At 43.8% G+C, this 16,893-nt stretch overlaps 1 protein-coding gene and 1 long non-coding RNA gene across 10 annotated transcripts in view; one reads left to right on the plus strand and one right to left on the minus strand.

Annotated features, from left to right (window-relative positions):
• Positions 1 to 16,893, plus strand: part of LOC111774019 (uncharacterized) — a 59,213-nt gene that overhangs the window by 17,994 nt on the left and 24,326 nt on the right. The window lies entirely within an intron of this gene.
• Positions 3,317 to 16,893, minus strand: part of C6H12orf56 (chromosome 6 C12orf56 homolog) — an 85,609-nt gene continuing 72,032 nt past the window's right edge. For 4 of the 9 annotated variants that reach the window (XM_023643933.2, XM_023643936.2, XM_023643937.2 and 1 more), the window contains 4 exons: positions 15,577 to 15,651; positions 15,189 to 15,263; positions 11,406 to 11,584; positions 7,407 to 9,108 (listed from right to left, as the gene is read on the minus strand). In XM_023643933.2, the coding sequence (XP_023499701.2) occupies positions 8,979 to 9,108; positions 11,406 to 11,584; positions 15,189 to 15,263; positions 15,577 to 15,651 (459 nt within the window). In that variant the 3' untranslated portion in view covers positions 7,407 to 8,978. Of the gene's footprint in view, positions 9,109 to 11,405; positions 11,585 to 15,188; positions 15,264 to 15,576; positions 15,652 to 16,893 lie in introns of all 9 variants that reach the window. The other 5 variants (XM_070271849.1, XM_023643932.2, XM_023643931.2 and 2 more) reach the window with 4 other exon arrangements.

The following is a 16,893-nucleotide window of genomic DNA, read 5'->3' on the forward strand; positions in this document are numbered from 1 at the left end:
GATGCACCCAATCAGAATTAAACTCTTCTTCCTGTGATTTCCTGTAACATTTTCTTTGTGCCTCTATCTGACTTATTCTTCCCTAGTATAATGTTTTCTTGGAGTATTCCTTCTACGGTCATTCCCATAGAATGGTACAAAGATTATTTTAGAGAGTCCAAGGAAAAGACATTTAAAATTTTTTCATTGTGCTTATTTTAAAATGTGCATTAGAAATATGTACACACAAGTATTTAAAAAAATATATATCTAAAACATAAAATCCATGATTTCCCAGATATTCTTTAGGATATGGCTAAAGTAGACAGGGACATTAGAAAATTATTGAGTAAATAATGACATTAGAAAAATATTGAGTAAATAAAAATACAGATGATATGGCAAAACTTTTGGAGGTTGTACTCAAATAATCTAGCTTTGAAAACTTAGCTTATTAGAACAGGGACCCTGTTTTATTTATTTTTGTATACCCTAAGCATCCAACTAACTCAGAAGAGCTGCTTGTTGAATTGAGTTGATTTCACTCTGGGACAGCATGGTTCTGGAAAGTCATATGGAACCTCCTAAACCTTCTGACAGACCTCTCAAGACATTTCCCCACGGTGAGTGCCCCGGCACATATGCCACGGACAGATGGTGCTATTCTCCTCTCTCTTCCGTGTCCTTTATGACAAGTTGCCCCAGTTGGGGCTTGAAACAATGCTAATAATAGTCATCTTCTGAAGGAATGAAAACTCAGGTTGCCAGAATGCTCTCATTAAGTGTCACTTCAACAGACCAATCTCAGCATATTTCAGTTGTGGACACTTTGGTCCGCACACACTTCTCTCAGAACACTCTATATATTTTTTAGAGCAATCCTTCTCAGTCTTTTTAAAAACCATGATTTCGTGGCATCTTTTCATTATTGTTAACACTGAACCATCTGAAGTCATGTTGGCAACTGAATTTGGTCTTGAAACTTGGTGGTGAGGAATGGTTTTGCTGTATAGCAAACCCTATCTGCAGCGTTAGCCAAATTATGTCATAGGGTTACAGAACTGCTGCCCCGTCTTCCAGCTTTTCTGAGTCAACATGACCTTCTCAGAAGTTTCAGTGCTCTTGCTCGAACATGACCTCATATGCTCTCAGATATCAGAGCATCCTACGTGTGAGGAGTCTTTCCCTTGATTTCTTTTCTTAGAGCCTGTGTTTTGAGGTGGTGCTTGTGAGTGTGGGGAATAGGGGACCTCTGAGTCATGAAAGAAGATGAGAACATGCCTGAAGTTTGGTTTAACCCCCATAGCTTCACTCATATTGGACTAGATATGCTTCTGAGAGAAGCCTCTGAAATTTCTGTACGCCTGTGACTTCTTTGTCTCCTAACACCTACTGCTGAGGCACAGGTCCTTTCTGCTCTGAGAGCCCCCTGTCAGGGCTGGCTTATAACTAGGGGTGTGTAACCTTATACTTTATTGTCCCAATGAGGACACTTCTGAAAATGAAAACGTTGGGGAAAAGGGCACAAACCAGCCAGGGAAACTGATGTTAGGTCACCATGAGTAAAACATTTTGAGCCCCTTATCTCCTATAGCAGAGCCTCTCAAATTGGAGTCTAGATTTCAACTTGAAAGTCTATGGGGTTTCTTGGAGAATTTAAAGTTTTTTCATTTCGGTGAAAAGCCTGTGATGTAAGAGACTGTGCTTGCCTTGTTTACATTGATCCATGATTTATCCGTAAGTGGGAGAACTTTCGTTGTCCTTGGCCAAAAAGAGAACAGAAGCAGATTTCACACACAGTGACATGTTCAAGCCGCGTGAAGGTCAAAGGCCAGCATGGCCTGTAAATAAAGACATAGTAGGTCTGCAAGAGAACAGCGGAACATGACAGCAGAAGGGTGCTGCGCTCAAGAGCCTGCGGCCCAGTGTTCTCCCCTGTTCATTTTGCAGGAGGAGACGGAGTTTCAGCAAAACAGCATGCATTGCATTGATGATACTAACTTGCATTTAATTTTATGAGGTTTTTAATTATAAATTTGTGTTGATTTCGTAAGAGCAGAAGGGGCTTCCTCATGCCTAGATTTATGTTTGTGCGTATTAAAGAAGCATGACAGCAAACAAGAATTCAGTCTTGAAGGTCTGCAGGAATTTGGAAGTTTAAGAATCAACGCCCCAGGTTAGAGCAGTTCAGCTGGTCTTAGGCTCCCTGATCCCACTGTGCCCTCTGGTGGTTAGAGTTGCTAATAGAAGTTAAGTCCTTTACTCCCTTCATAAATGTGTCCTTTCCAAATTCATTTGTGTAGGTCAGCTGTGCAGGAGACAGAATGATTTCCTGTAGAAACAATATTATAAATAATGGCAGATATTGCGGGATACCCTGCAAAAATCCATAGAGGCCCTGTGTCACTAGATCTTACGCCCTCCTTCTCCCTCCTTGCTGGCAAAACAAACAAATCATCATATCCACAGTCGCTGGCCACCCCCACCCCACCCCCACCACTCCTCTGTCCTCATCACCACCAGAAGTAGAAGGAGGGCATGGGGAGGTTAGTACTTGCATCAAATCCAACATCTTTATTTATGGGGACAACTTCCGCCCTGAAACCCCACACCTGGGGCCTTCGGAGGAGTGGACCACCTAGTAGGAAATGTCAAGGTCCTCTTTGCCCCTCTCTTAGCCTCTGATATTGGGGCTAACGTTAATCTTGCCTCAGCCACAGCCCCTCGTCGTTCTCCAGGGTCGAAGTCACCCTCCAAGTAGAAGGCAACGACAAAGGAAAAGCAGACCCTTTGACTCAGGATTTTCCCAAACCCAGAAGCCAGAAATGTCTGGTATACAACCAATAAACCTCCAGAGACCTTGTCTCCCCGAGCTTAATGCCCTTCCCTCCCCAGTCCCTCGTCAGGCTGGCTGGAAGCGGGGGGGGTCGGGGGAAGCAGCGGTCCGGGCTGGTTGGTGCACCTCATACACCATCAGCTATTAACCGCACTGTGCGATTCCTAGGGCCCCTCCCTGGCAAGGGACAGTGACAATGTGGACCCTGCTGTGTGTAGACAGATAAAAATCCCATTGAAAGGGAGCAGAACTCTGTGGAATATTATTGAATTCATTTAAAGTGACAAAAGGGAAAATGTATATGATTTTAACAATGTAGAAAAAAATGAAGAACATATAGACAGGTCAAACACTTAGGCTGGTCAGAGTACCTGATTGTGGTGAATTATTTAATTTGGAATTACCCTAACATTGATATAACGTATAAGTTTATTTAAAATAAATGAAAACGTTCTTGATTGTTCTGGTTATCTATTGCTACATAATAAACCACTCCAGAACTGAGAGGCTTAAAACCACCCTTTATTTAAAAAAAGTCAAGCTCATAGAAACAGAGTAGAAAGTGGTTGCCAGGGACTAGGGGGTGGGAAGATGGGGAGAGGTTGGTACCTCTCCAAACTTTCAAGGGTACAAACTTTCAGCTATGAGACGAGTAAGGTCTGAGGAGCTAATGTATAACGTGGTGCCTGTAGTTGATAACACTGGATTATATCATTGAAGTTGGCTAAGAGACTAGAATTTAAGTGTTCTCACCAAAAAAAAAATTTTTTTAAAGGTAAATATGTGAGGTGATGGATGGATGGACTCAATGGGGGGAAGTACTTTCACAATGTAGATGCATATTGTGGGGGACCTGGAATTGGCCACCCCAAGATATGTCTCTTTGGCATCAGGATTATTTGAGGCTGATTGCTTTTGATAAACTGGGACAAGGAAGGAGGCTCTGAGGAATGGAACTTGCCCTTCCTTAGGACACATTTACATTTGTAAGGTAAATCTCTATCTGTAAAAGCTGCCTCCCTCTCTGTACCAGGAAGAAGAAAGGAGATGACCTTCTCTCTAAAAACTCTTAATCAATACCAAAGGCAATGACTTAAAATCTGCATTTTATTGTGCTAGTCTGGTAACCTCCTGTAACTGACTTCCCTCCCCCTCCCAACTTTGGCATTCCTTAAGGATTAAGCATCTTTCCTTAGGCTAGGAACTGATTGCTGCGCTCACCTGTGACCGCCCAGCTCCGGACATAGACTTGCCTCCTGCTACGCCCACCGAGATAGCAGACCATTACCTGCTGTGTCCATCAAGCACTGTGCCAACAGGGCAATTTGTGACTATTGTGGGAGGGACATTTCAATCACATGTGAAACACCCTGTTTGGGGGCTATATAACCACTCTGTGCACCCCACTTCTTCGGTGCCCTTTCTTCCTTTGGGAAGAAAGGCCCCGGGCCATGGTTCCTCATAAAGCTTTGTTTAATTTTCTCTTGCTATTCTGTCTCATGTGAATTTAAGTCGTTCTCCAGCCAGACGAACCCCCATTTGGGGAGAGGAAATGTCCTCCTCCCCTACAATATCAAACCATCACATTATACACTTTAAATATCTCACAACTTTGTCAGTTTTCCTTCAATAAAGCTGGAAAGAAAACCCAACTCTTTATTATATCTCCCAATTCTATGGACTGGCTGCGCGGTCCTTTACAGGTCTCACCTGGCTCTCTCACTAGTTTGCTCTGAGGCACAGCTGGGCTGGTGCTCCTCTCTGTGTTCTCCATCTACACGTTTCCACAGTCTGTTCCTTCACTCAACAAAGAAGAGGCACTCTGTGCCAGGTACTATTCCAGGTGTTGGTGTATAGTAGTGAACAAGATAAACGAGGGCCAGACGCTCATGGAACCTACATTCTTAAATTCTTACATTGCAAAGAATAAGCAAGTGAACAGACACGTTATAAGGTGATGTGGGTGGGGAGGTGGCTCCTTTGGGGTGGTCATAGATGCCCTCCTGGAAGGACACTGGAAGATCTGGGGGAAAAGCATTTGCTCATGCAGGTTTCCAGGGCTGCAAAGAGCTCGGGGATTTGAAGGAAAACCACAAAGGCCAGCATGTTTGGGGAGTAGCGAGTGAGGAGAATGACTGGGTTAGGTCACAGAAGTGTCAGAGGCAGGTCGCCAAGGGCCCTGAGAGCCTGGGGAGGACTTTGGATTCCATCCTGGGTCATAAGAAGCAAGGAGAAGCTTCAAAATCATAAACTGTATTGATTTTCTTGTCCAAAAGGTGACTCCACTCTCCCCTGAGAGAAGGGATTGTAGGGGTCCAGGGTGAAGGCAGGACTAGACAGGCTATTGCAGTGGGCGGTGGGAGTCTGGACAGGGGCGGTGGCAGTAACTATGGGAAGTCAGTAGATTACTGATATATTCCGAAGGATTTCCAATTAGCACTGCTGAAGGATTGCATTTGGAAAATGAAGAGAAGGGAGAAAACGGAGGTCGCTCAAGTTTCCCTTTTGAGCGGTGGAGTGAACGAAGGAGGGGAAGTGCTGGAAGACAATTTAAAAATTTAAAATCCCCTTTGAACATGTGTAAGTATGTTGTACCCACTCAGTAATTCGTGACTGAACTATATGATTCAAGGTTTATTCAAATCTGTGCAAGAATAAGCCATGTTATAACAAAGTGCCATACTATCTGGGAAATTAGAATAAATGATATGCATTTAAAATGAAAGTTCATTAAGCAAGTTAGTGTTTCCATGAGAATAAAATCTACCATTTATTGAGGGGTTTTTATGTGTTTGAACCATATGAAATTGCAGATATTGACAGTTTTGAACTTGAAAATAGCAATGCCATATGGTTTATCCCAGTATATACTAGCCACACAACTATCTGTTTATATATAAATGAATGAATATTCACAAAACCCCTTAAGGTAGGCTTTTTATTGTCTTATAATGGGTAAAATGGAAGTTCTGAAAGAGGTTAAATAACCTTAGCCCCAAAGTTACACTACCCAGATTTCTAGCCAAGGGGTCATGCTGCCTCCCCCAAATGAGACAAGCTTCAGATCCAAAAGACACAGATACACAGACACAAGAGAGCCTGATCTGACTGGGTGGAGAACGGCTGCCTGCCTCTCCTGCAGAAAGCCATACCCCAGTGGACCTCACAAGCTGACACTGCATTTTAGAAGTTAATACAATGAATAAAGAGAAACCAGACCATGAGTTAATACTATTAAAGGTCACTCAAAAATTCCCATCAAAGTCATTTCTTCAAGAAATTTCCAGCTTCTCTTCCATACTTATCACTGAACTTCTCTACTCTGCAAATATGTACAATATAAAACAAGTGATTCTAACCTCAGAGGAAGAAAATATAATCCACAGTTCAGGGCATATCACCAGTCAACAAGCTTTGAGCACTTTTCTCAAATGCCTTACAGCACACTTCTTATGGTAGTCTCAAGCATTCCTATATGCTATTAAAAGTGGTACTACCAGTGAGTGAGATTTAATATGGAAATATGTAAAATACATTTATCAGTTACAGGAACTTCAAGCTTTTCCCTCTTTCCGTACTCTCTAGATTGTCTAGATTTCAGTAAAATGAAGAAGCTCTTCATTTATTTATTCTAACACTACCTGTGAATCAGTTAGGAACTTGGTAAGTACCGAATGGCTATATGGGTTTGATCGGTTAGTAATTAGCCAAATTAAGTCAAAGGCTTAAAAAAGTCTACATGACTAAAAACCTTCCTGTCCACCCCTGGGAAGAACATTTCCCACTTGCATTGATAGTGTCCATTAAAGCCAACAGCCCTTCATGGTGTTGAGCAGTAGAAATAAGTCCCTTGTCACTGAAACCACATTCCTGCTAATGGAAAATTGAATTTTCAGTTTAATAACCAAATGAATCTGTTCTTCAATGCTCTATAGGTCAAGGGCTCTCAGCATAGTGGCTAGTCCCCAAATTGGTCAGAAAAGTAAGGGCACTATTTATTAATCTCGAAGTTCTCAGCCAGCTTTGATATTATTTAGTAATAATAATGATAAATACCATGTACTGAATCCTTACTCCATGCCACATCCCGCGCTCTGTGCTTTATGAATGCCTTTTCATCTAAGTCTCCCAGCACCCCTATGGCAGAAATTATGTTCTATTGGTTTTGACTAAAGCTCAGAGATGTTAAGTAACTTTCCAAGCGCAGAGCTGGGATTCAAACTCAACCATTTTGGCCTCAAAACCCCTGTTCTCACCCTAGAATCTTGCACCCACCCTGAAAACTGGCTATGTGAGCTTGCCTTTCTGGTGATCCTTTGTATTCTTAAAAAGCAATATATGTGATTTTCATATTCAAAATTTTGCTACAATTAGGTTTCCTGAAAAATAATTATTTTGTGATTGAGGTCAATATTTAGTCAATCAAATGCGCGTGGTCATTTATTGAGATGGATTATTTAGTGATTTTCTTGGCTTTGGCAACAACGCAGAAAAACACAGTAGGAAAGAATTGTGGCAGGACAACTCCTCAAAGTCTTAATTTCTGTCCCCGCCAGACTGTGCAAATGAATAGACATGTGTCATAAGAAAGTCGAGATAACAAATATTTAATGACCAGCTTTCAAAAAAGCTACTGACTTAGCCCTACATGGAAAGACTCAGGTAGGTTCTGACAGAGGTTTTGTTCCCGAAAATTAGATAAAGTCTGCTCTCAGAGTGAAGAGAACAGTGGGAGAGAAGAGGCAATGTGGACAAGAAAGCATGTGGGAGAGAAACCCCAAGCCGTCTCCAGGCTCTGAGCCAGGCACTGCTCAGAAGCTGATGCAGAGCTGAGCTGATCCTCTCTTCGTCATTGTGTGGGTCCCACTGTTCACTAGTAGTCAGCCCACTGTCCATCATTCGTCCATGTCGAAGTGTTGCTTGCCTTCGTCCAAGAATCTTTTCCTTTTCTTCTGATTGACCATCTCTTGGGAATAATCCCTCATCCAACTGCCCAGGACACTCATCAACACCATTTTGCCGCCATCTCTGCCCCCAGATTGGAGGGTAGAAGCCTTGTAGTCCTGTGGGGAAAGCTTGGACACTTTGTGGGGTGATGTTGGTGACAGCTGAGAGGGAAATGTTTGGTCCAAAGAAAGCAGGATTCTTTGGAATCAAGTGAAATCATCCACTGAGCAGGACGGCAGAGGAATGCGGTACCCCGCAAGAGCGCGTTAACAAGTGTCGCGTCACAGAGCATGTTAGAGCTGGAGGACAACCTGGAGACCATCCAGTCCCACCCTTCCGCATAGCAGAGGAGGCCCAGAAAGGAGACCTGACTTGTTCGAGGTCGAGTAGCTGGTTAGTGGCTCAGCCAGAGCCTCTCTCCACTGCCCCGCACAGGCAGGTCTGGCTGGGGAGCTCTTTCTTTGGAGGTAGATTTTTCTCTGATCCCCTCTCAAGTCATGATAAAGCTGAATGGAGGGCCCAGGTCCTAAGTTCTTAGAAGCCCAAATTCGATAGCTCACAGTGATGCCAAAGCTAACGTTTGCTTGGATTAAATTGGTTTATTGCCCTAAGATACAGTGAAGTCATTTTGTTGAATGTTTGGGAGAGCCATAACTGCTTACAGACAATTTCTCTTTCACAGAGACTCTACGAGACGGCTCACATTGGCCCACAGGTGCCTGAAACAGAGTGGCAGAAGGCATTTAATTTTGTTGGAGAAAGTCCAAGCTTCTCTCCACATGATAAACAAGGAACTGGCTTTCCCGATAGCCATGCCTGTGTCCTTCTGCTCATTCTTCCATGCATTCTGACGTCACCAGGATTTTTACAGGTGGAGAAGGAGGATTGCATCCTATTGCTCAGCATTTCTCTAACGATCACTCTGTAATTTATTGCTCTCCATGGGTTTCTGTTCCCTTTATAGTTTTTTATGTCTTTAGAAGCTTATTTTTTTAGAGAAACACTAGCGTTTAGCACCGCTTTATATATGTCAGTGTATTTAAAATTTCTTTTTTTGTGGCAGATAAAAAACCTTACAGACTCCTCTTAGAGAGGTAGTCATGGAATGCTCAAATAAAATCTTTGTTTATAGGACACAAGGATAGTCAGATACTAAATAAACCCAAAAATGTTTCCCATAAATATTCAGTCGATTCCTGATTCACATTGTACACTCTTATTCACATCTCACACATGGTTTCTGTTCAACCAATTTGAGAACTTCATGGAAAACTTGGGTAGTAGGTTGGGCAATAGGGTAACGCAGCGGAAGCTTTTTTTCCAAGGCTGGCATGTGAATAAAGTACCTGCAAACCATGAAAAGAAACAAAATAGCTTTAAAAACAAGAATTTTCACTCTGGTCACATCAGTGCGTGCACACTCACTGGCAGAGGGCGGTTGGGTTGGGGAGGCTAAGCCACAGACTCGGGCCGCTTTCAGCCCTCCCACCTCTCCCACTGGGACCCAGACCGTCTCTGATGTGTGTGCCTTTCGGCTCACTGAGCACTTTACTTCAGCAAAGGAAGTGAATTTCATTAATAATGTACTGGTTATCAAGGCATTAATACGGAAGCCAGGGCTGTCCTCACCAGCAGGAGCTGAGGCCCCTGCTTCCTGTTTTCTCAGGCAATACACAGCGGGAGGTGAACCGAAAGCATCAAGCTGTGGTGACCGTGAGGGCCAGGTCAAGAGGGAAGAGTAGCGTTCATCCTCATGGCCTCAGCAAAAGTAGAGGAAAGGCCAGGGGAGGAGACAAAAGTGAGAAACCCTTAGCCGTCAGCTTGGGTTGGTTCTCAACCCTGGGTGCACGTTAGAATCACCTGGAGAGTATCTTTAAATGTCAGTGCCCAGGCCCCACCTCAGACAAACCGAACAGAATTTCCGCATGTGAGATGTGGGTATCAGTATTTTTAAATAGTTACTCTGATGATTCTAATGCACAGCAAGTTGAAAATCACTAGCTTAAAACGAGGATCACAAACCTAAATGCTCACAGGTAAGATATTGGGAGGAAGGGCAAGAGAGGGGACAGTGGCAGACTACACAGTGCCTGATCCACCTAAGAGGGCAGCTGCTGTTGAGCCCTGGCCAGCCACTGTCACGTAGGAGTGTGACACCATTTCTGCCAGTTGTCCTGATTTTTAAATGTCATAACTCATTTTTTAAAACTGGGTTTTGTGATACATGCTACAACATGGACAAACCTTGAAAACATTATGCTACGTGAAAGAAACCAGACACAAAAGGCCATATATTGTAGGAAATGTCCAGAATAGGCGAATCCACAAAGACAGAAAGTAGATGAGTGGTTCCAGGGGCTGGGGGGAGGGGAGAATGGGATGTGACCGCTTAATGGGCCCCAGGTTTCTTTAGGGGTGATGAAAACATTCTGCAATGAGAGTGTGGATGGTTGCACAACATTGTGAAATGTATAAAAACCAGTGAATTGCACTTTTTAATTGTTTAAAATGGTGATTTTCACACTTGTATGAATTTTACCTTAAAAAAAAAAGGGAGGGAAAGATTCGGTTGTGTGGGCCAAACAAAATCCTTTTTTTTTTTTTTTTTTGAGCAAGATTAGCCCTGAGCTAACATCTGTGGCCAATCCCCTTCTTTTTGCTGAGGAAGACTGGCCCTGAGCTAACATTCGTGCCCATCTTCCTCTACTTTATATGTGGGACGCCGACCACAGCATGGCTTGCCAAGTGGTGCCATGTCCGCACCCGGGATGGTTGGAACCAGTGAACCCCAGGCTGCCAAAGCAGAACGTGCATACTTAACCGCTGCGCCACCAGGCCGGCCCCCAAAATCCTTTTATAGGTGCCAGAATGGAACCTACGGTGTAAAACCCCAAGGAAGAAAAACAGGGTCCACAAATTGGGCTACAATTTTGTAAAAGCTAAGCCAAGGCCATAACGTATGCCCCCACATCCTTTTGTGTCTCCATCCCAACGGGGGGCAAAGCTATGCCTGCTGCAGCCTTCCATCTTAAGTCAGACACAACCTGGGGTTTTTCTTTGACAGGTGCAAATGCAGGGCTGTACCGCTAAGTGCGCTTGGCTCTGCCTGTAAACAGGAGAGCCCCTGAGGTGCGGAACAAGCCGGCTGATGAAACCAGCGCTTGCTGCTGCTCTTTTCTTACTGTTTTATTACTGAGTAAGAGAGGATAAATGAAACCAAAAAACTAGTAACTGCATTCGTTAATTGTTTCTCCTTTAGAGGAGAAACATTGGGTTTTTTTCAATGACTCGGTTGAATTCACAATCCATAATTTACCCTTTCCTTCGGTAGGGTTTGTTACAGCATGTTAAAGTCATGACTGTTTCTGTGAGATGCTGGCTGCCATAGAGACGTGAGTGAGAAGCACTTCTTCACGGATAGCTTGATGCTTCACTGTCTTTTCTGGCCTGGGAATATACTCCAAATGGCAGTGGTTCTTAGGGCTCCCCCAAATCCTACTTGACTGCAGATCAAAGTGAAACATTATTAAAAACAAAAGTAGAATTTCCCATCGTCACTTAATCTCCTAAGTATGGGGCCGTGTTGCATGAAAATCAGAAACGGGTGGGTTTTAGTGAAGATTAGATTCAGACTTTTTCTTACCGGAATTCTTCTCTGTAGTCATTCCTAATATACTCGGCTAAAGTCTTGCTGTACTGCAGGCAGCTCCTGAGGATGCAGAGCTGCTGGTACAACAGAACTGCCTGGCCGGGACTCAGCAGCTGGAGCGAAGCTGAAAGCCCCTTCACCACTTGTTTCACAACACTGGCCACGAAAGTCATCTAGACGAGGAAAACGCGGTTACGTGGGGGCCGCACCTGTCCAGTTGGAGCCTCCGCTGTGAGTCCAGGCTGGGCCCCAGCACCCCTCACACTCTGCCCTCGCACTATTTCTCATTGAAATGGGACTCAGAGCACCAGACCATAGACCAACTAGGTTTGCCAACTGCCCCCCTACAAGGAAAATCAGAACAAGGACTGACTGTCAAGGAAGTTCGGCGCCAAAGCGGAAGGAGAACATCGCAAGCAGGAGTGAGGATAGTGGGGGGCTCAGAAAGGTCTACGCCTCCTCCAGGAGGGAAGGTGGTTTCTCCTCTGTTCTACTGTTAAGAACAAATGGCCCACAGACAGCAACTGCCCGTGACCTTTCAAAGAAGGTTCCTACAAGGCAGTGGTTCTCACACGTTAGTATGCATAGAAGGCACCTAGGCCGCTCACTCAACATGCAGAATCCTGGGCCCATCTCCAGGGATCCACCATAAGCAATTCTGATGGATTCGTTCCCTGGACCACACCTTGAGAACACTAAGTGAGAAAGCAAAGAAAACCAGGCTTGACACAAGCAAGTAACGTGTTTTTTTGGTTTTGGGTTTTTTAAATTTTTTTAATTTTTAATTTTTTTTAAAGATTGGCACCTGAGCTAACAACTGTTGCCAATCTTTTTTTTTTTTTCTGCTTTATCTCCCCAACTTCCCCACCTCCACCCCCGTACACAGTTGTTTATCTTAGGTGCAGGTCCTTCTAGCTGTGGCATGTGGGACACTGCCTCAACGTGGCCTGACAAGCCGTGTGCTGTCCGCACCCAGGATCCGAACTGGCAAAACCCTGGGCCGCCGCAGCAGAGCACGCGAACTTAACCACTCGGCCACAGGGCCTGCCCCGCAAGTAATGCTGATGTCACTGTTAGCTGGACTTTTCGTCAAGAGCACTTCTGCTGTCATTTCTCAGGGGGAAATTAAAATGGAAAAAAGTAGCAATAATGTGAAGTTATTGGGTTCCTGCTTCGCACACACACAAAAAGCTGGCATTCACAACAGAACTAAATAAAAAATATGAACAATGGATTCCATAAATCTTTTTTTTCGCGGAGAGGGGTTGCATTTTCAAACTACTATCCATAGATAGAAGCCACTATAAAAATCAAGAAGGAATGCTAGCGCCCTTTCAAGCTCCAACCAGCAGGTCACTCTGCACACCTATTAAATTAGTATCAATCAATGTGTTGCCTTGTCTATTGACGTTGCTACTGGCCCTTCCTAAGTAGGGCAGGTGGTTTGAAGTGTTTTTCCTAATCCAAATCCATTTACACATATTGACTAAATATTGCATCAGGCAAACACAGACTGAGGGTAGAGAGTCTGCAGCAATGGAACAAAACAATGCCCATTTAGGCATTAAATTTTAAATTTCTTTAGCATCTTGCTCTGACCAAGTAAGAAAATCAGCCAGAGCCGACTGACATGCAGGTGTCATCAATGATCCCAACAGTTTCCTTGCCTGAAATGTCTCTCAAATACTCTGTTTCTACCCAAACTCTTTAGAACTGGGCTAATATTGAAGCTCTCAACAGTCAGAGGTCCTTTTCCCACTCTTCATCCTGACATGGTTTGTGGTCACAGGCTGGCCTCATACTCAGCTCACTTCCTTTGGTGAACCAACCCTAGAGGTTGAGGAAGAAACGTGCCTGTTGCTTGGAGTCCTTAGGACCCCAGATCTCACACACTGGTTGAGATGACGGGGGTCTGCCACCACCCCACAGAAAAAGGCAGAGTCTGGCCTCTTGGACATACGAGTTTCTGTTGCTGTGATGACTGTAACGTATGTCACTCCTTGAAGTGGGCCTGAGTCTGGTGAGGGTCCGTGTGCTGCTAAAGCAGCCAAGTTCATGGGCTCGATCTCTGCATAAGGCAGTTGGCTATACTACTGAAAAGTGTACCCTCAGGCCCCAGCTAGGTTTTTGTGAACATAAGCCTGGCAAGAGGATCTGGATTCCCTAGGACAAGCTCGACATCACTCTAGAAAAACAGCTCAAAGCAGGGAACCGCTGATGTCACTGGGGGCACGTTTCTACATGGAAAGAGAACGTATTACCTCATGGCGGAGCCTCCATTAGCAAGGAAAATTTAGTTTGGATTACTACTTTTTGAAGAGATTTCCAATTAAATGTATGTGGATTGAATGTACGACTACATGAATGAATAAAGGGAGACTAAGTTTGGAGAGATGAGAAGAGATTAAAGGATGAGGCCTTTATTAGGATTAATTCAGCAGGTATTTCACTGAATATCTGTTATGTGTCTAGCACAACAGACAGCTCCTACCCTCATGGCACTTGGAGTCTGTTGGGGGAGAAAGACATTCTGTGAGTCGTGATAGACAAGGTTATGCTGTGGTAACAAACCTCACAAAATATCAGTGCTTTGCTTAAAACAGCACAGGTTTATGACTTGCCCACACTGCGTGTCCCTTATGGGTCGGTAGGGGGTTCTGCTCATTGTAGTCACTCAGGACCGTATGGAATGTCCCCAGTCACAGGCCAGAAGGAAAAGGGAATGCAGGGAAGCATGCAGTGGCTCCTGAACCCTGTGGCAAGGCGACTTCTGCTCACAGGCCCTTGGCCAAAGCAAGAACAGAGACCCACCAAACTTCAAGTGGGGAGGGAGGTACAATCCTATCATGTGCCTGGAAGGAGAGAGAGCCAGGATACGTGTGGGCACCAATGGCTACCACAGGGAAGGACCAAACGTAAACTGCACAGCGACAAGCCCTACGAAGGAAAGGAGGAAGACGCCACGCTATGGTTATGTGTGCCTCAAACGGGGGGTCTGACCTAGTCAGAGGAGGCGGCACTGAGGCCCGAAGGATGAGGAGGAGCTAACCAGGTGGAAAAGGGAGGGAAACGCATTACAGACAGACAGAGGCAACCGCCTAGGTCCCGAGAGGAGAGGGGGGTGTCGGAGATGGGCAGTGAGTAAGAGGCCCTCACAGCCGGGAGAGTGAGGGACTAGAGGAAACTGGGGGGCCGTAACACGCACAGCCTTGTGGGCCATATACGGAGTTTAGTCTTTACTCATTATGAGAGATTTAAAGCAAGGGATGACAGAACCAGATTTAAATTTTGAATAGATCCCTCTGACTGTAGTCTGGGGGGAAGACAGGGACAGACCACGGAGATGAAATTGTGGTGTCAAGCAGAGAGATGGTGATCCATGGACCAGGAGGGTGGCTGCCAGGTCACAGCGTCCAGGTGATCCTAAGTGTCATGTTCATACTCACCAACCCAAACTCACTGTTTCAGGTAAATGGTCATTTTTTTCACTTAATTATACATCCAATATTTTAATATTCTGTTTCCTACATATATCTTAGGGTTTTTCATGAAATAAAGATCACATTTAAGATGTCATTTCAGTACCTTAAACATTCAGGCCCCAAACATAAAAACATTTTATTTTAATTAAATAACAAAATAATCAAATTTACATTTTGCTTCTGTTTTATAAACCTGACTACTTATGGAGAAAATCTGCGTTATATTAATTAAGCACAAGAGCATCTGTTTAATTAGCCTTGAGTGGGGGTTTTGTTCTTGCTTCTAGGTACTTACTATGGGAGCACGACTTTGCAGGAAGGACATCAGCCAGCTCACAGCAAACTTTGTGGATCCCAATCCAAGATTTCCCTAAGAGACCCAAGTAAATAAACGAGTTATAGTCATGAAGGTCAAGTTGTACCTAAAAGGATATTCATTCTCAAATATATTTTATCTGGATTAATCAAATCTTTAAAAGCAGCATCTAGGAAAATAAGCTGGATGAGCACTTAAAAGCAAATGTAGCATCAGTGAAGTCAGCCAGTGTCGGAGACCATCTCTAATAGGGGCATTTTAAAAAAGGTGTATTATTAATCATATACTGTACATGTATCATCTAGAAGTCATATGATGTATATAATAATCACACAATATAATATGTATAATAAAATATCTGTTGTACCTGCTGAAAGACAAGAAGTATCTCGTATAAAAGTGCTGTAGCCGTGTCTGTGTACTCCAGGATGAGCTTCTGCAACTAGAATTTTAAATAATAATCAATGCAGTATCATTGGCAGAGCCAGAAACTGGTACTTTCTCCTGGTTCCCTTTCGGTACTTATAAAAGAATTTTTGATTAACTGAAAATATAATTACTGTGGTCAGTTTTCCTGTTCCATTTGGTTTAGCATCTCTCAAACAAAGCAGCTCTCATAAAAAGACTACATGTTTAATAATGGCTAAGAAAGTGGGTCAAGGAAAGAAGATACAATGACCCACAGAATACTAACACAAAAAGACTGCACATTGATTTGCAAAATCATTCAGATCAACAACCCTACTTTCTTTCAAGAATGCAGAAATGTGCTCCCCAGAATTAAGGTGGGAGATTCTCTGGAAAATTTAGGCTTATGCCCAACTTCAACTAGAACTCCTTCTGTGGTATGGGTATATATGGCTTACAGACTTTTTTTTTGCTCTCAAGAGCTCCAAACAGTTGGTGAGGCTGTCTTCTAGCCCATGGCTACTTGGTGCCTGAGAAGTGTCTGTGGGCATGCTTCAGGCCAACACATTTTCCCTGACAGTATTCTTTGCAAGGAAGAGCACTAGTTTGACATCTCCCACTCTATTAGACTGTGGAATGAAATTTATATGACCTGCTCATGGCCACACTAACAGCCCAGGTGCAAAAGATCAGCAAATCCCAAACCAGGAAATTCAGATCTGTCTATTCTGCCCACTAGATATTTTCATATGAACTACCACAGGCAAATCAAATCAACTAATCCAAACCAAGCCTGTTATTCCCCCTTTGAACCCACCCTTCTCGCTGTAATTCTCATCTGACACCCAGGCCAGAATCTGAAAGTCATCTAATCTTCACACTTTTATTTGCACATCAACCTATCAACTCAATTTCCTAAAAACTTCTGGAAGCTGTCCTCTTTACAACTACCATCCTTTTTCTTTTCTTCATGTACTTATTGAACAAATATGCATCGGACACTGTACTGGGTGTTGGGGATACAATGGAGAGCAACAGGGCCATGGGCCCTGCCCTTGTGGAATATACAGGCTAGCGGGGAACAGACGTCAATCTAACAATCAAATAAATAAATGCGTAGTTGCAAACTGAGACAAGGCCTTAAAAGAAAACTACGGGAAGTTAGGAGGGCTCTGAAAGACAGCTTAGTCTTGTTTGGGGGTCAAGGAAGCTTCCTTCTGGCCCATAGCATCCCTCAGCTGGACCATTGCACTAGCTTCTTAACAGCTCTGCCTAT

This window comes from Equus caballus, chromosome 6 (assembly GCF_041296265.1).
Source record: "Equus caballus isolate H_3958 breed thoroughbred chromosome 6, TB-T2T, whole genome shotgun sequence".
In the NCBI taxonomy this organism is placed as follows: domain Eukaryota; kingdom Metazoa; phylum Chordata; class Mammalia; order Perissodactyla; family Equidae; genus Equus; species Equus caballus.